Here is a 19,250-nt window from a genome sequence, read left to right as displayed (position 1 = left end):
ACACCATTAAGAAAAAAAAAAAAAAATCAGTTTTTACTCAGAGACGAGGCCAAGCTGATGTTACCGAAGCTATGATTGCTTTGAGTTTTTCAACATTGAAATGTAAACGAAAGGAAAAAGAAGTTGCTTCTAAATGCCGCCCATATGCAGTACTAATAGTCCCCTTGAATCACGTGCACGTTGACAACCTCTCATTAACCCTTAGGTGGGGGGCCTCTGGACCACAGTTTGAGAATCACTGGTGTAGAAAATCCACTTGCAGTCATAAAGAAGCTAACCGCTAACTGCCCTAACCACTAATTACAAGGGAGATTATGAAAACCCCAACAGTCCAGCAGACCTGATACCGATACTGGGATTATGTTGTATCAAATGTTGGGCTCAAGGAACACACACACAGTCTAAAGCTTCACAACTGTGTGTGTGTGTGTGTGTGTGTGATGGTGAATGAATGAATCCCTTCCTTTCCTTTGTCCCCCACACTTTCTCTCAGACAGTGAGTCTCTCTGGCGTGCTCTGTTCCAAATTTGCTCCAACTCTCTGTATCCAGCCGTCGTTACAGCTCCCTCAACTATGGATCTGAAAATAAATAGATGGGGGGGTGAAAAAGAAGGAGATGGAGGAGAGTGAATGGTTTACAATGGAGCTATTGTCTGCTGCCACATACCCATGGTGGAGGAGGAGGAGAGAGGGAAGAAGAGGGATGAGAGGGAAGTGGGGAAGAAAGAAGAGAAGGACACATTGCAGGGTAATGAAGAAAAAAGTGATAGGAAGAAGAAAATGAGAAGGAATATGACAAATATGAGGATTTAAGAGATTTACATTTATAAAAAAGAGTAAAAAATCCTAAATTTTATTAGTGTGGAATCGCCAGTCCAAATGTGGTTTGGATTCATTTTTAAAAATTTGATTTCTTGTGTCTTTAATGTCCAGAATTTCTAAGGGTGTTTTCACACTTGAAAGTCCACATCAAGATCTGAACAGTGTATTTTTTCTCATTGTATTGTTGAGGTTGGCATGACAATCAGTTGATTTTTCTTGATTTCAACGCTGCTGTCAAGTAGGGCTGGGAATATTTTGGCATCTAGATTACAAATCAAAGCCAGCTGATCATAAAGTGACTACCAACATGTCTTAATGCTGCTTTTTTTTCTGTACAGGACCTCTTTTTTGTTGTTCTCACCATGTGACTTTTAAAGCAACATATTTGGAAAACCCACATTTACTTTACATCCAGAAAGCAAATAGAGATGCAGCCAGTTAACTGGAAGGTTACATTTCCCAGCAGGTTTTCCAGCATTGAAAAGGAAAAATGTGACTGGAGGATATTGCGACTTCCGTGTTGGTCAGTCTCACCCCTGCTTTTATGGATCCAGACTTGTCCACTGATTCTCCCTCCATGTGCATCCAGTCCTCTGCTCAGTAAACGACGTTCTGATGTGATTTCCTAAAACATTGGCTGTAGATGCACTTGTTTGTGCCGAGTGACAGTGACATGAATTGACTAATTTAATGCTAATAAAATGGATTTTTGGTCCATCTTTTTGATCAATCATCCAGCCTGAAATGTATTTAAACCTGAGATTTTCCATTGCCCCGAAAGGACGTCTTTCTTTTTCTTTTCTTACCTCAGCCTTTCCAATTTAGTCCAGAATCAGTGTTGCCAGATATGTAATTGTATCAAGCCACCCAATCCTGAAAACAAGACCAAAACAATTGTATAAAAGTAACAAGCAAACCCTACACAGCTAAGTAGCAGTGTGTAGTAGAAGACTTTTCAAGCTTGGAACCTCAGATGAGCATCATAAAGCTGCAGCGTGGAAGAACATGCCATCCAAACAGACGGGATGCCATGTTGTGATGAAAGTATTCCTGACTTCATGGTGCAGCTAAGATTGATATGATTACTACTTACTATGAATAAGACCTTTTATTTGGGTTGAGTACATCAGATAAAGCTGTTTCACAGCAGTATCTGATTCAGAGTAAGGTGTTAATCTGGTTAATTTCAGATTATTGCTGCACTTATGTAAACGCCGTTGTCTGGTTGCATCGGCCAATCAGACGTGCAGGTGCACATTCCTGATAGATACGTGTGTAACACGCATATTTCATGGATGGGATTTCCTTTGTAATACTGTGAACATTTGTGCTACATCCCTCCGTCTACTTACTCATAATTATAGCACTCAGACTGACTTCCTGGATCCTCTTTCATCAAAGCAGGTTCTCAGAAGGAGGGTCAGAAAGGTCAGAGAAGAAGAAGGATGAGAACGGGACAGAAAAGAGCGAGCTACAGAAGAATGAATTTAAAAAATGAAAGGAAACTTGATACAGAATCATCTCCAAATGTCTTTGTCATTTGTTCATATCTTCCCAGTCATTTGTCTCATCCACTTTCTCTTTTAGTCACAACACATTTCCACCTCTTTCAAAATCTCTCGTTCCTCTCTCCTCCACACTTTCCATTCCCTGTTCTTTCCATCTCCCTCCCTCTTGTTTTTCTTTCTCTTGTGTTCAGCAAAGGACGATTCCTGCGCTTCTGCTGTGTGTTTGGTAGACACACATGACCTAAAACACACACACACACACAGTCGCACACACTAATGGGAAACAGATTGCTGGGCCTGTGAAGTGGAAGAAGATTGATTACCTATATCTAGTTACTGAACACACACATGCGTGTGCGTGCAGCGAGGGTGGCGGAGGGCACATGCTGGGTCGGTGTATTGAACCATCACAGGAGAAACCAAAATAGACTGTTATGGGTTGCTGTGTCACTCGGAGTGTGTGTGTGTGTGTGTGTGTGTGTCGTCTGCTGAACAGTTCAGTGCATTATGTCTGGCTACCTAACGGTGATCTATAGAAGGGATGTCGGAGTTCTTTAAAACAGAATACACATATACTGAGGGCTTAATTGGGTTTTAGATTTTGGGATGAAACGCTCAACTTGACATCTTCAAGATAACTTCTAAAAAAGTTTTTCCAAACTCACACTATTGTTTGAATGCAAATTATTGCAAAGTCATTAAAAATGCTCACCAAAGAATGGAGCAGAAATCTGATGAGGGGTTTTAACACTAATCTTTGCACGCTGAGTTTTCTTTGCTTGTCAAGTTTGAGATATCCAGACATTCTCTTTAGCAGCTCAGACAGAAAGAAGCCTGCCAGCCTGTTTTCACTAAGATTTGATTAAATAAGATAAAATCTGCTCATTAGTGAGCTTCAGAAGTCCTTGCAATTGAACTTTTTATTAGTCATTTCCCCTCCTACAAGTCTGTATGTTAAGCTGGAATAACCAGCTACTGTTTGCAGCTCTGCATTTAGCCTACAAAGAAGGGAGTAGTATTCATGCTCTTATTAAACCCTCACCAAGGAGGGAAGGAAATGACAGAAATAAAAAATTGCACATCTGTAAGATAGTTTACTATCTGAGTCAATATGATCTAAAACTGAATTTTGATAAGAAGATCAGACTTAATTCGCTGCTGGAGATCTGTTCATCATAGGGGGAAAAATAAAGAAGCTGATGCTTTACATTCTTAAAAAAGTTGGTAAGGTGTTAGGACTCCAAATATTCACAGTCAAAGATCATGTACAGATACAGAAAGAACAGAAGACACAGTGTGTGTGTGACTGGTAAACACCAACATGCTGGAGTTTCTGTTCTGTGAAGAAAAACGAGTTAAAACGACTCAAATCTGATGTTTGAATTTATTGCTTCTCAAAAAAGCATGTTTATCCGGGTTCTCTTAATCTGTTTTTATTTATTTATTTATTTTTTACTGTTGAACTTGTATTTTTGTGGTCAATTTTATGTAGTAATGTTCCCAGATTATTGAGTTGCCAGCGATAGCAGGAAGAAATCATGGTAAAATGGATTATATTACATTACATTGTTTGTGTAACAAAAACAAAACAAAAAAATGGCAACAGCATATTAGTGGCAACTTTCAGATACATAACTTGAAGGACCAGGTGGCCAAATTATAGCTTTTAAAAAGGAATTACCTTAATACACATGTAGAAATTATTTATTTAACCCATTTAGTTATTATGAAATGGTTAATCTAGTTAAAGCCATGCAGCACATCTTTAAATTAGGAATGCTTTGCAGTCTTACACACTATGTGGAAAATATTTTCCACTAAAAGGGTTGTTCCGTGTCTCTGGCCTACAATTCTGTCCTTCAGGTCCTCTCCATCTTTCCTTCGCTTTTTGTCCTCCTCTGCACCTTTCTCCTGCTCCATCTTAACTATGTTTCCCATGTTTTTCTTGTCTGCTGTCCCTTTTCTCATGGAGAATTGTGCGGAAATGACGCACATTCCTGCACTTGTGTTTCAAGCACCAAACTAACATTCTTTCCTGAAGAAAAGTGCAACAAAAGCTACATTAAGAAGGATTTTGTTTGCAGCAGAACCTGGTACTTTGTGATGGGCAAGAATGAATAGTCGGGGGAGCGCGTATGCCAGTGGATAGCTCAAGACACCTGTTGAAGAATGTGAGAGCGGAATTGAACCACCAAGTGGATTTTCTTGACGTAGGTGCTGACGTTTGTAGCTACAGCCTTGCATACCTTCGGAGACATTCTTCCAGTGTCACTTGCTTGGTCTCTTTTGAGGGGTAGATATGTTAATTTGCATGTGGAAATAAAGAAAATGAACACGTGAGGGATTAAAAAGAAATGCCGTGCACTCAAAAGAAGACTTTTTACTTTGTGTTTTTTGACGTCTCTTTTGCAGCCTGAAGTATTTGACTGCTTTTTTTTCAGTCTTTCAGTGTTTTGAGTAAATTCAAAGTTGTAAAATTGGTGAAAACACTCATCACTTTGTTCAGCGTGCTTTCTTTTAGGGATTTGGCAGCGTTTTAGACTAAATGTGTCCGTGCTCTCTTCCTTCTAACCTTCTATTGAAAGGATTGAAAATTCCCCAGATTTTGTTTTGTACTTATTGTCTTATATGACTCATTTATGTTATTGTGTAACTGCGTGTGTGGGCATCAGATCAAAGATGGTATTGTGTTCTTAAAGCAGCACTGAGATTGTGTTCTTCCGGGTTTCTACCTATCCACCCTTTCTTGCACAGCAGCTTTTCTCATTATCGATGTCATCAACGGCTCGAAATGATTCGCCTGAAGCCTTTGACGCATTTCTTGACATCCCATTCGCCGTATTTGATTGCTAATGGTGGTCTACGTGCCGGCGCCGGTGAACAAAGGAAGCCTCTACGTAGATTTTTAAAAGGACTTGAGGCGGATCTGGGAGGAGATGGAAAGATGTTCTCAGCTTAGATCTGAGAGGGCTTCCCCCTCCAGAACAAAGGTTTCCCACAGAACTGATGTTAGCAGGGCCTGTGTTAAAAATACTAAGACACCATTTAAAAAGAAAAATGAGCTTCTCTCTTTTTAAGCATAACCCTAGAATATGAAGCTTTAGCAGACTTGAACGTCTACAGTTTTAAGCCAGAGATATGAAAAGTAGAGGCAGTGATTTATTAAAATGTACAAACATAAGTGGAGTTGCAGTTTACAAGGAAAATCTTGATGGTCATTATTTGACGTTACTGGTAAGGATTCATTAGACCTGTTTCCACTGATTTTCAGCCCAGTTCTTCTGTCATTTGTCCTACCTGAGCCATGTCTTCCTGTTTCCTTTCCTAAAGAAAGACAGCCGTCTTCCGCAGAGATCATTTCTGATGAGGCTTCACTGAAGAGTAGAATAATCAGTTGAAGGTCTTTGCTGGAATTTTTTCCTGTTTAAGGAAATCGCTTTAAGTTATTCAGTTACCTCTATAATCTTTAAAGGGTGCACACCCTTCTGAGACATTTTCAGCCAGTAACTCCCTGTGGATCACAAATGTCCTTTTAAAGCAGAGTGCTAGAAACAAAGTGCCCACAGATACAGTTTCATTTGATTCTTTGTTGCTTGTGTAGGTGCAGCACTGGTTCATCCTTTGAGATTTTTTGCATGCTTGAATGATTTTTCTAGTCAGAGTTAAGCGGTCTTACAAACAACAAAAGTGTGTTTCTCTAAAAATGGCTGGAGAACTGGACAGAAAATAAGTGAAAAAAGCTCCACAGAATAATTTTGAAGGATCTGGCTGCTTGAAAGCTATAAATAAAAAGACTGGTGGATAAAAAGTTTGGCGCAGGTCTGTTTATATTGAAGACAACTGTTTTCACTTTGCTTTGGATACATGATCCCATTATTTTCAGACTCAAACTTCCTGTCTTTTATTATTTCTATTTTTACAGTACCTGATTCAACACCGCTGCAGAGGGAGTCTAATGCATCATTTCCCATTATACTTCCCAAATATTAACACGGACACAGGACAGTCTGCATCAGATAATGCATTGTTCTGAAGAGAATCGTTCCAATTTAACTTTTTGTTTTTTATTTATTTATTTTTTTTCTAATTAAAGATTTTTGGAGAGCTTCATTGACCTGCATTAATGTTACATAAAACCAAATATGTACCACATGTTAAAGAAAAAAAAAAGATTTTCCCTCACTTCATGCCTTTTTTACATTTCTGTAACTTTGTTTTAAAATTCAACTAAAGAAGTATAAATAAATAAATTTATTTTTTATCAATTTATTTCTTAACTAAATGTATAGCTTCAAAATGTCCCAGTCTTCCTCATCTCCACTTTTAAATCTTTAGATGTAATTTTATTGCTTTGTTTCGACTCCTCATCCTTCCTGTCCTTCCCTTCCTGGCTTGTCTTTTTTCCCCTCTGGTGCATTCTTGGATCACTGGACAAGGCGTAGCAGCAGAAACTCAAAAGATTTCAAAAATTGACCTTCTAACACTATCCGGATATTCAGAGCTTTTCCACAAATGATCTCAGGAACAGGAACACAGAGAAATCACTGCTGTCTTGCCAAAGAGGATTAATGTGTTGTTTACCCATGTAATGTGTCTGAAAGCTGGATGTGTCCCCTATCGTTTATCAGTGTGTTTTTATGTTTTTCTCTCTGGGCTGTGAAAGTGTAGCAGACACACATGTGGGACAGCTTCAGTCTGAGTGCAGACGGTGTATCACTGTTATCAGTTCACATCTGGTTTTGGTGTCAGACCCAAAAAAAATCAAAGAACTTCCATTGGTTTGCTCTGAAGTTGAGCCAAAAGTTCTTCACTCTCCTGCTTTGTGTAACTTGAAAAGGGTTCTGGGAAATGTAGGAAATAACTGGAATAGAGAGTGTGGAGGAGGTGCCCTCCCCATGGTCTGAATTTGACCTTTCTGGCCTTTTGATGTATATTCCTGTCCAGGCCCAGCTCCAGCGCTCCTTGGACAGCTCCGTTTCCATGCAGCCGCAAGCCATGATTGGCCGGCGCAACAGAAAGGAGGCGATGGCGGCGGTGGCAGTGACGGGGACGGACAGCGACAGACAGGGTGGCAGTCCGGTGTCAGAACAAGACTCTGGCATTTTGGATGTTGAGGATGAAGAGGATGATGAAGTGAGAGCACTACCAGCACATAAACTGATTAAATTATTCTAGCCACACTTTACCTTCTTATACGGAAAACTGCATCACAGAAATGATTAAAAACATCTGATTTATTCCTTAACTGACTTATGAACTTGTCATCAAAGCAGCTAAAAACAAACAAAAAGTGGCTGAAATTTAATCTGTAAACAATCAGTATTTATTGTCAATCCACACCAGTAATAGATACTTACTCTACTTACTGAAGGCTTTTTGTGGGCTCATCATAATGAAAAACCCATTTGGAGTCTACTCAGGTAAGTTTCTTGGTGCTATAAATTCGCTGCTGTTGCACAATTTAATGCACCAGGTCAATGTTTTCTGCTCTGTTCATATAAATCCTTTTCAATTTAGCACATTATTTTCACACCAACACACATTTGTAATAGGTCTTGTGATTAAAAGATATTAAAAGATAAAAATGATTAAATCTATTCTATTCTTCCCCATGGTATATAAAAACAATATAAATTCCACATATTTATTGCCAACAGGTAAATAAAAAAAAAAGAATATCTTCAAAAATTATTTGCATTGGTGTGACAGAAATATTTTTTCTGGGTTACTTAACCATTTTATACTATTTTTCATATTGCATATTGTGGGATACTTGGAGTTTACTGTATAGTGTAAACTGAGCCATTCCTTATTTCTGTAACTACCACCAGAAGAGCAGGAATATTTACAACAATTGACCAAACCATGCAAATAAGAACATAACTAAAGCAATGAAGGAAAAAAATTTGTAGCACCCAGACAGTGCTACAGAATGACTAAGCATACGCTCTGTTATATGTGCTGTATACTGTGGATGGCCGTGGCTCAGGTGGTAGAGCAGGTCGGATGTGTGGTGGTTAGAGAGGCTGCCGCTGTCGGGATGCCCCAGGGTAGCTGAGACTACGCATGTAGCAGCTTACCATCACAACGTATGAATGTGCAGTAAATGACTTAGTGAATTGGTTGAATGTACATCGCTTTGGGTACCTTGAAAACATTATATAAATCTAATCCATTTTTATTTTATTTAATTTGTGCTTCTGTCTTCACTTTTAGATTAGGGCTTTCCACATCTTTCCTTTTTGTGGTCTTACTTGTCTCTCCTGAACTCTTCCATTGTACCCTGACATTTTACTTCACTTTCCTTTTCTATATTCTCTGAAAACTCTCCGTCATGTATGTTCTGTAGTCAGACGTCATCAGGCATGGCCCAAAGTCCCAGGTGACATTTCTGTTAATGGTGGGTAGCATAAACCAGCTTAAACACTTTTTAATGATTCTCACACCCACATGGGCTCATCTAAAGGCAGTAATATGCTAGTAGCTAGTCTGCTCTAAATAGCATGGCAGCATCTTGTGCTCATTGAGTTGGCTCTGTGAGTTAAAGAAATGTTGTAATGAAAGGCATCATTTTGCCATTCTGATTGATTAAGAGCACATCAACATCCAGTGCTTCTTACACTAATTGTTTTTGTAGTATCAGTTTTTAGTGAAGCAGCAGGACATGACACTTCTTAATGAGAGTTAGGAAGTCTGAGGAACACCATGTAATACTGATACTGCGTCGTACACTGAACTGTCCCACAAAAGATCACACACAGTTCAGTTTAGAGGCAAAGTTAAAAAAATGAAGTTCCAAAATGGCCACAAAGTGTTTTGACACTGAACTCTTGAAGTGATCCCTCGCGGGATCAAGGTTCCTTTCTGCTGCCTTTGTTGTTGCCACTCAAGGAAAGCAAAGTACAATGAAGTTTAAAAGAATGGAGCTGAACTTGTCACCCCCGTGCTGCTGCTCAGTTTTAAGGTCCCCGTGGCTTATTTACGTCCTGTAAACTTAACTCAACCTTCTTTGCGGTAAGACCTTGGCTCAAACAAAGGCCAGACCCCGTTGTCGTCAGGGTTACAACCGTGTTGGCGCCAACGGCCTGCAAAGATGCCAACCACCAGCGTCCAGTCTCCTCACACCATCCCTTCTCCTGCCGCGTCTTTCTCTTTCTTCTCTGCATTTACTGTCGTCCCCCGGTGACTGTATCCTTACTGTTTGCTGCTTTCTTTCATGCACAATCCACAAGTCTTTTTTTCCCCTCTTTATTTTAATTGGTTGTTTTTAATTCTTCTAAGAACACTGTACCTTCTTCAGTTCTCATCTGTTTTCTGTCATGTCTTCTGCATCTGCTTACATTATTTGTTTCTGGACTATGTGAATTTTTTTGTTCTTTCTTTTGTTTGTTTATTTTGTGGTTGCAATACAGCTGGCAAACAGAAGGCAAACCAGAAGCCTAAAAGAGCTCACGTGGCATAAGGCTTGTATATTTATGTAAAAAAAAAAAAAAAAAAAGGATAAAATTCACATTTTCTTTCCTAACACAAAGGAAGTGGGTAGGGAGAAACTTACATTTCCAGTCTGCGATGATGTTTCTTGTGTTTAGAAAAAAGTATTGGTGTTTATAGAAATTTTAGTCTTCATTTGTTTCTCTAGATTCTCCTCCACCACCACCACCAGCTCTGTTTCTCACTTCATCAACTTGAGCTTAATGTGTGACATTTTCATTTAAAACTAAGTATAAACCAAACACATGAATGTTTCATGAGGGCATGGATAAAGAACATTCAGAAGAGCAAAGATGAGCCTTTTGGGGACAATGACTGCTTGGGAGTGGGACTTGTGTGTTGTGTTACAGGTTAAATGTCCAGCTGACAGTATGAATTGTTTCTTTGCAGGTCCCTGGGGCTCAGGACTTGGTGGATTTCTCTCCAGTGTACCGGTGTCTGCACATCTACACTGTGCTGGTGAGTCCAGGCTGTAGCCATGTTTCCCATGTTTTGTGTCGTAACTCACTTCTAATCTCTGCCTGCACATGCCTGCTAGCTGTACTAACAATGCTGTGTGTCATGTATTGGTTTGTCTGCACATGAAGTAACTTTCACATGTTTGGTACAAATAGACGTCCTACAGTTGACACATAGGAAAGTATTAGTGACAGTTTTGTTTCACTTGGTTACATGCAGCTGTAGTAAGTTTGCTGTGCTGGATTTTGGCTAATCTTGTAAATTTAACACCTGATCATTCATGCAGCATTCCTATGAGGTCAGCTTTGTCAGAAAGCAGCCTCGCTTATTGATTTGCAACATTACCTGCTGGCTGTAAGGGTAAATAGTGCAACGCTTATGTGTCGAGAGGCACATGGAGGTGTTCAATGAGGCCTCCAGCTCCAGCCTGGCTTCACTCCAACCAGGCTGCTGGGAGAACTTGTGTGTCTCATCTCAGTCTGAGCAAAAGCGACGTGAGCGGAGGTGTTGACTGGGCCATGACTGGGTCAGTTGCACATTTGGGGTATGTGTGTGTGTGTGTGTGCATATTTGTGTGAGTCTGCAGGCCTGTAGGGGTTGTGACCGGGCCAGCACGGCCACAGGGTCGTGTGTTTCTGTTCAATGTGTGCGTGTGTCTGGGGGGCTCTCTGGAAGGGGACAGGAAGTGCATGAACTTTGACAGGAAAGAGAAAGCGAACATGCAAGAGTGCAATGGAGGGCAGGGGAAAAAAAACCAAGATCGAGGTTAGAGAACGGGTAAGAAGGATTAGGAGAGCGAAGTAATGGCAGAGATGAAACGAAGAGGAGAGGTTCAAATGGTTCAGACTGGTGGTTTCACAGGTGAGGGGTCTTTAATGGTTGATGTAATCACAGTTCATTGCCACTAAATACATTTTTAGTGGTTAGATTTCTGATTGGCACCTCATTTCAGTTTAACCTTGAAATGTAGCACTGACTGGTTTTTTTGTGATGTTTGTGTTCCCTTTCAGTCACTAGGGTTAGTTTTCACCAGAGACAGTTTGTATACATGCAAGCAAGCCAAGCACAAAGTAAAGTCAAGGCTGTGGTCACAAAAGGCTGGAGCAACCTTGGCAAAGCTGTGACCAGAAGAGGTGCTGTTAGCAGCTGCTGATGATTATTGAGACAGCTACTGTCATAATATGCAACATAACTGGTGCTGGATAGCTCAGCTGGTTGAGTGGGCGCCCCATGTGCAGAGGCTGCAAGTCGTCATTGTAAATGGCCCAGGTTACAGCCCCGGCCTGGGGCCCTTTGCTGCATGCCACCCCCTTTTCTCTTCCCACTTTTCTGTTGTCTCTGCATAATAAAAACCACTCCAGTTAAAAAAAAAAAATTAAACATGTCAGCCCTCTAGCTAATAAACAGAAGTGTTCATGTTATCAGCTCTGCAGTGGGCAGAGCCAGAGAGATAAGTAACTTTGCATCAAGCAGGTGTTTATTTTCCTCTTCTGACAAACTGAACACTGAGCAATGTTTAGATATTAACTCTTCCAAAACCTGCACACGACCGGACCCATTCTGCAGCTGCACCTAACCTCCTGAAATAAGGCTAATTTACACATTACCCACAATGCCCGCTTTCCTAAAGGGGCATTCTTCACTGGTAGAGTAACACATTTACATTAAGTATGTTTGCATTTTGAAATATTTAATTTAAAAAGATTTATAACAGATTGATTCATTCAAATAAACCATAGTAAATACTTTTGATTAACTACATGGAATTATGTGATTAATCTCAATTACAAACTTTAATCACTTGTGAACTGTAAGCCCACAAAAACATCAGTGGTGGGAAAGATGGGGCTAAATATGTTTTTCTTGGCTTTAGTACTAAATTCTTTTATTGATTGTTTTAAAATACTCTAAATTATAAACTCTGAGAAAGAATTCTGAGAAAGAGACTTAACATTTGGATGGGTGGATAGATAAATATAAATAAAATCAAATAAAATATCAAGAGTTATACCGTCCGGTTGATTAAAGTTTTAATAAAATAGGTCAAATTGTTGGAAATTTCCATTTTTATTTTTCTAAGATGGTTACAGTTGTCTGGAGGGCTGCAGGGCTTAGGTTGTGGTTGCAGCAGTGGCGCACCTTTAAAATAGTGCTGGGATGTGATTTGTTGAGTTGAAATCAGTCTGCAAATACACAAAAATGTCCGTGATGAACAGCTAATTTCAGCAACTTATTATTTATAGGTCTTAACATTTACTCAAAAAACCAAGCAGGTGTAGCTCATTGCAGGACCTCATTTTTCTGTCGTTATTTATTTTATTTTATTTTATTTATTCAAACTTGATATTTTCTGTCTGTATGTGGTTTTTTTGTTTCCTCTAAAACATGGATCCCCAAGACCCACTGTCCTGCAGACTTTGGACCCAGCTGCAACACACCTGACTCATATTAACAGGTCAATAGCAGACTTGTGCAGCTTGTAAGAAATCCATTTAATTTAAATCAGGTGTTGCAGCAGGGAAACCTCTAAAACCTGCAGGATAGTGTGCCTTGAGGACCAGGGTTAGGGATCCCTTCCCTAAAGTTTAAAACTAACACACACATGGAGAGAGCTTCTAACTGTAGCGTCCGTCTGTTAGTCTGGCTGCCAAAGCACGAAGACTTCATGAAACGGATCATTTAAAAACCAGCAACTGAGTTTGACAGTCTGCCATCAAAGAGGCTTTTTCACACTTGAAATGTAACTCTGACAGTTTCTTGCACCACAGTTTGTTTAGAATTCAGCTGTAATGGTAGTAAATTAACTCTAATAAATGACCTGACTGGTCGAATCAAGTTGGGAGGAAGGCGAGGCAGCAGAGAAGGGAGGAAGAAAAGATTCATGGGATATTTTATAACAAACACAGTGATTATTTAAAGTATTGATAACACAGAAAGAAAGCAGGAAAAGGTGGAGGTCAAACTGATGTGAAAGCCAAAAGAAAAATCAAAAGGACAAGTGGAAGAAAATAGAAGTGGTAATCGGAGGAGGTTAAAGGTTGCAGGATGAAGGGAGGAGAGAGTGAATCAGCTGAAAAGTGGTAAGGAGGGGGGGTCACCGGGAGGGTAAAGGTGCAAAAACAGGAAGATGAGGGAGAAAACACAACACAGTAGAGGGGATAGATTAGAGAGGAGGGGGATGGCTGAAACGGGGACACGAGTGTGTTCTGTCTCAGGAAGGTGTTGAAAGGATTGACCTATTTACCTCTGAGATCAGCTTCACCCATTTAGCACTCCGTTTCTTCCTCATGTTTCTTATTTGAACTTTCATTTTAGATAAAAACTAAAAAAAACAAAAAAACCCACACACACACACTGAAACAGTTTTTGTCCATTAAAACAGCGTCACAGCAGCTTGAATAACAAGCCACTGGGCAGAAAAGTGGATTTACCTTGAGAAAAGAAAAGCAGAATGTCAAACACAGTTGGCTGCACGAGGTGGAGGTCGTCTGGAAAATCACAAACACACAGTCTTACACAAGAACACGCTTGTAACGGCGGTATTTATTTTTTAGCAAACCTGGATGAGGAATCCCATTTGCAATCAAGACGTCCACTTTTTCTCCACTCTTCTGTTTGTTCTTCTCTTTCTCTCTCCCTACTTTCCTTTTTTCTGTTTGAAATGTTTAAAGTCCTCGATTTTCCAGCATAGAGCCCGAACAATGCTTCTTTGTTACTCACACATGTTGCTCACGTTGAAAAATGTGGATCGAGTTGCGATCGACGTAAACACGAGCCTGAAGTCCAACAAGCTGAGCAGAGTGGAGGAGAGGAGGAAAGCAGCTGGTCCATCACACTGGCCAGACTGGGAGCTGACCAGTGTGATGGAGGAAAACTTCAGCCTAGAGCAAAGAAGCTCGACCAGTGGGCTAATGTGCAGAAATACTCAACAGAAACAATGAAAAATATATTATTTTATGTTTGGTTTTAGTTTAATTGAGAAACTCTGGGATTATTTCCATCTTAGTGTGGATGCAGTTTATCTGAATCGTGTGCACTAAACAAGAAGACCAATACGTTAGAAAACGATCTATTGAAATGTGCAGACTGCAGCTGCAATTTAAACACATCGATGATACACAGGGGTGAAGAAGGAATGTGGGAATGACAGGAAATCAGGAGGAGTAGTGCAGGATGATGTCTCGGAAGAGGACCGTGTGCTTACAGATAAAAACTGAAGGCCAGGATGAGGAAAACAACCCTGAAGTGACACAAGAACTTTGGCAGCTATTTACCTCATTACATTTAAGAGCAGACATCAAACCCCTTATCTCCCTGAGTCATATCTTCATTTGTGTGTGCAGAACAGAATCTCCCGGCACAGTTTTGATTCCTTTTCAATAGTTGTTGTTGACATCACTGTCAGTAAAAGGACCACCTTGTAAAGCTTAGGCCTGGTACACACAACGATTTTTGGGCTGCTTTTGTCCCGTTTTTGCCTCTTCCCGATCTCGGACGGCAAACGCCTAATCATCTTGAGATTTCCCTGTCCAATCATCATGTGGTCCATGTTTTTTTTTTTTTTTTTTATGAGCCGATTTGTCCTGATAATCCGCTCTGAAACACAAATAATTTTTTGTGTGGCAAAAGCAGCACATCAGGTAATTTGCTTACTGAACTGACAGAATGGTGGGTTTTTTTTTTTCCAGAAAAAACTAATTTTATTATAGATTCATGTCTTTTATCAACTTCTCAATTTGACTGATATTGCTCTCCTTAATTTGAGTTATTTCTCGTATTCTGTCTCTATGGTCTCAGTGCTTTGCCTCGTTCTTTTATTTCTGTCAGTTTCTGTTTTCTTTCTACTCATTTCGTGTTTTTCTTTCCACAAATCTTCTCACCTCTTTTGTTTATACAGTGTTATGGAGGTCATGCTTACGCAGTCACGTTATCTCAGCCCCAGATTTCACCCCAGCTTCTCTCTGAGGGAACTCAGCACCGTATCATGAAGAGTTCACGGCTGTTTGATGCCGCTCGTTTGTTCAGTGCACATTGTTCGACCGAGGGTCAAACTGGGAATTAAAGAACTAAAGCTCATGATTTTTGCCACCACGTAACATCAAACTTAATGTGCTTTGAAGTCTTTATATAGACCTTTACCAGAGAGATTAGTTTTTGTGCCAAATGCTTTGTTTTGTTTGTAACTTTTTAATGTTTTCAGTGGAAATTGCGCAGCCAAGATTACAGATGGGGAACATTGTTGAGCTTCAGTGGTAAACTTGACAGTGAAATGTTTTGCAACAGGTTGTCGCATATATCTTTTAAAAGGAAACTGAAGCTGTGAAATTTAATGTGCATCTACTGGGAAGGCAGGACATCTCAACCTTTGCCTTTTTTTTTAAGTTTAGGAGTAAGTTTGTCCATGTCTATAGACATTTTTCTTTTTTCTGTCTGAGCATTTTGGGTTCCCTATTTGGTTTTATGAGCCATGTTTTGGGAGGTTTATGCAGCAACCCTGTAGGGATGGTCTGTTCTGATAGCATGGTTTAAGTTCTTAAAAAGTCTGTAAATTATTTATGAATAAATGACATTACCAGTGACTATTTTCTCACCAGTCAGCTGAATGTTGGGATCCACCTGCTCTGTGCTGCTGATGGAGAAAGTGAGGCTCAAGATGCTAGATTTTCAGCATCTCTGTGTAAACTAAGACTTAGCACAGGATAGGAAAAACTGCTGTTGCCCCGTTTTAACCAAAGAGGTTCCAGTGCTGATTCAGGGCTCATGCTAGAGTTTGTTCTACATTGATGATAACAATGTTTCGCTTGTTTTTTAACAGTACACAGATTTTTTTTTAAAGGCACTAGCCTGATTAAAACAGTTTTAAATAATGGTTGGTTTGTGAATGTTCTCAACACCCACTCACTCATCAGTATTAAGTTGATACAAATGTGATTTATAAACACTGTTTTGAGTGAGATCAGCTGACTTAATTAAAACACCTGACATTGTTTATTAATTGTTTATTACACTGTGATTGTGAACGCTGCTCTCTACATTGAACGTTGAACCACTGAGCTCATGCTCTTCTTCCACTGGTGTTCAACTTGACACGTGGAAGTTCTTGTTTTATTTTGTCGTAAACTGAGGAGATTTATATTCGATCTGATTTTATTTATTCTTTTTTTTTTCTTTATTTTGTTCCCAATTTTCCTGACATGAGCTCTGAGTTCTTTGCTCTGTATTAAAAAAGAGGTGATAAGATTGTACCTCTTCTTTTTTTTGGCGCTGGATCAGAGCTTTAATGGTTGCAACAGACCTGCTTCTAAGTTGGGCTCTGGCTCCAAACCAGCTCTAGCCCACTTTGGTGGAAAAGCCTAGGTTCAGTTTGTGAGGAAAAATGGTGAATTCAGTCAGTAAAACACAGGTGTGTTTGTTAAATCTACTGAATGTCTTCATTTGTTTTTCTACATCTCCTGTCCCAGTGATAGCAGGTGGTGGTCACCACACAGTGCTGTGATTACAGTGGAGGTCTGTCATGTTATCTGTCTTGTCCTGGACTTTAATCTCTATTTTATCTCCAGCAGTGGCTGTGGGTCCTGGTCTGGGACCCCAGACAGACTACAGGTCTGCCTCACAACTCAGAGATAAGAGATAGAAAGCTTCTGTGTAATGGAAGGAAGAGATATGAAGTGGTCTGGTTTACAAAGCTGATTCTGGTTAAGTTTGTGGTTTTTATTATTATGTTTTTTTGAACAATGACGTCAACCAACCCTGAACCGTAACCAGGTTTTAACATCAAAGACAGATTTTCCTTTGCTCTTCTACTCACACAGACACTTGGATGACCTTCCTCATCCTGCAGTGTTTCCTTCACAACTCAGAAACCTTGGACATTTGGTAGCATGTCATCCATCAACCTAGCGTCACAAACTCGGCCATGTTTTCCAGCTTAATTGGGAGGATGTGGTGTCATTTCTAAAGCACATTTTAGCACATAAAGGCACAACGTGAATTCACTGATTCCACAAGTGGCTGAAACACAAGATGAGATTTTTCTCTGGTTTTCTTGTTTTGATATAAACGATGTTTGAAAATTTGTTGGAGTGTTCATCCAAAACATCTTTATTCCTGCTTTTAAAACTGGATTTAGCACCACTGTTATGGTTTAAAGACCCAGACGTCCTCTGTTTTAACCATGCAAAGTTTCTCACCTCCATTTCTTTTTTTAGGGTTTGCGTGATGTGTTTGAGAACTACTACAGAAAGCAGAGGAGGAAACAGGCTCGCCTTGTTCTGCAGCCCCACTCTAACATGGTATGACCCTGCACTGTCACTCTGATTGTTGTTGTCCACACACTTCTAACTACAAACCTACTATACCCCTCTCCTGCACACACTCCTCCACCTGACTCACACACACTCCTTAATCTGTCTTAATGTCAGAAATGTTAAACAATGGATTGGATGTGAAATGGCAAAGCAACATCCCAATATTTGCTAAGTATTTAAACTCAATGTTTATTTAAAAAATAGCAGATATATAGTTTTAAAATGCTCATTTTGAAGTTGATACAGGCAGCATGTTTAAAACAAAGTTCAGACCGGGGCTAGAAAGGCTGGAGAAGTAAAAGTTTAGTAAATCACTGGTTATTAGAAGCCAATCACAGAGAGGCTGTGTCTTGAAGAAGATGAAGAAGAAGAATGTTTAAACCCTAAAAAATACTTTAGCTACATACTGGGACGGGAGTCTCACCTTGTAAGGAATGCTCTCCTCTTTCCTCTGTCTCAAAACAACCACAACTAATAGAGAAGGAAAGAGATGGACCTTACTAGCAGGGATCAAATCCCAACACTGAAGGCAAGCTCTGGTAATTAATTAGCTGGTATTGTGCTAAAATCTGATCCTACTTAAAACCTCCCTCCTCCTTTTTATTTCTTATATGGCCAATTTAGTAAAGCAAACAACTTGTAATGTTTCCGCACACATTAATCATTGTATCTTGTTATACAGTGGGTTTTATAAAGCAGAATATTAATTATAAATATGCGTTTTAATCATGCGTTTGTTTTTTCAAACTTGCAGTGGACGGCTGTGTTTGGCATTTGGTTATGATTAATAAAAATTGAGATAGGATTTAAGAGGTTGATCCTACAGTTTGATGGTCGACTCCAAACACGAACATGAATAAAAAAAAGTAAGGGTCCGTGCATACAAAATGCATCTGAGAAAAAGCAAGAATACAAATAAGCATCTTAACAAAGAGATGCTTTACATCAACTTTACATTGTCTACATAAGAATTGGGGTGATTGGTGATAAACAGCAAGAAAGGGGGATTTTATCATCTATCTATAATGTTTAAATAATGAAGAGAATTTCAGGGAGTCTCTGTATGTGAGGTACAAGATGAAAAGCCAGTATTAAATTGTTCTGATCATCATTTTATGGCAGCTCTGCATTAAAACCAGACACAGTTCTGAAGAGGTCACTGCAAATGTTCCAACACCTCTGAAAAGCATTGTAATTGAACACAGCTTGTCTCTGAATCCAAAACTCCAAAGTAAGCTCTACCATGCAAAGAAAAGAAAATAACCAAGATGCAAAACCACTGCCAACTCTTCCGGCCAACAGTCCCGCTAAGATGGAAAACCTTCTCGCCAATATAAATCTAAAATTCTTTTTGGAAATCATGGACGTGTCCTCCGGGCTGAGATGATCCAGCTTATTATCAGCCAACAATTCCAAAGTCATTAGCTGTGATTGTACAAAGGAAATGTGGTGCACCTCTTTCTATGAAGGCACACTTAATCCTGAATGATGTTTACAGGTTATACATGTGCTGCCACACAAACTACTTTCTCTCATTTCAGAGGACATTTCCAAACTACAGTCAGCTTGTTTTGCAGCAGTAAACTGCTGGACCGTTGCTCCTGCAGTTCTGTAACCCAGTGAAAATATTGGGGACTGCAGCTAATGAACTTCTTAAGCCTGG

General features: G+C 39.7%; 1 protein-coding gene across 1 annotated transcript in view; it reads left to right on the top strand.

The window, feature by feature from the left end:
* exoc6b (exocyst complex component 6B) overlaps positions 1 to 19,250 on the top strand; it is a 109,005-nt gene that overhangs the window by 18,820 nt on the left and 70,935 nt on the right. Inside the window, exons 7-9 of the mRNA XM_041985041.1 lie at positions 7,275 to 7,463; positions 10,212 to 10,280; positions 17,489 to 17,572. Coding sequence (XP_041840975.1) covers positions 7,275 to 7,463; positions 10,212 to 10,280; positions 17,489 to 17,572 — 342 coding nt within the window. The remainder of the gene's footprint in view (positions 1 to 7,274; positions 7,464 to 10,211; positions 10,281 to 17,488; positions 17,573 to 19,250) is intronic.

Source organism: Melanotaenia boesemani, chromosome 5 (genome assembly GCF_017639745.1).
Source record: "Melanotaenia boesemani isolate fMelBoe1 chromosome 5, fMelBoe1.pri, whole genome shotgun sequence".
Lineage (NCBI taxonomy): Eukaryota > Metazoa > Chordata > Actinopteri > Atheriniformes > Melanotaeniidae > Melanotaenia > Melanotaenia boesemani.
The sequence above is the reverse complement of the archived record's forward strand: the minus strand, read 5'-3'. Positions and strand labels throughout refer to the sequence as shown.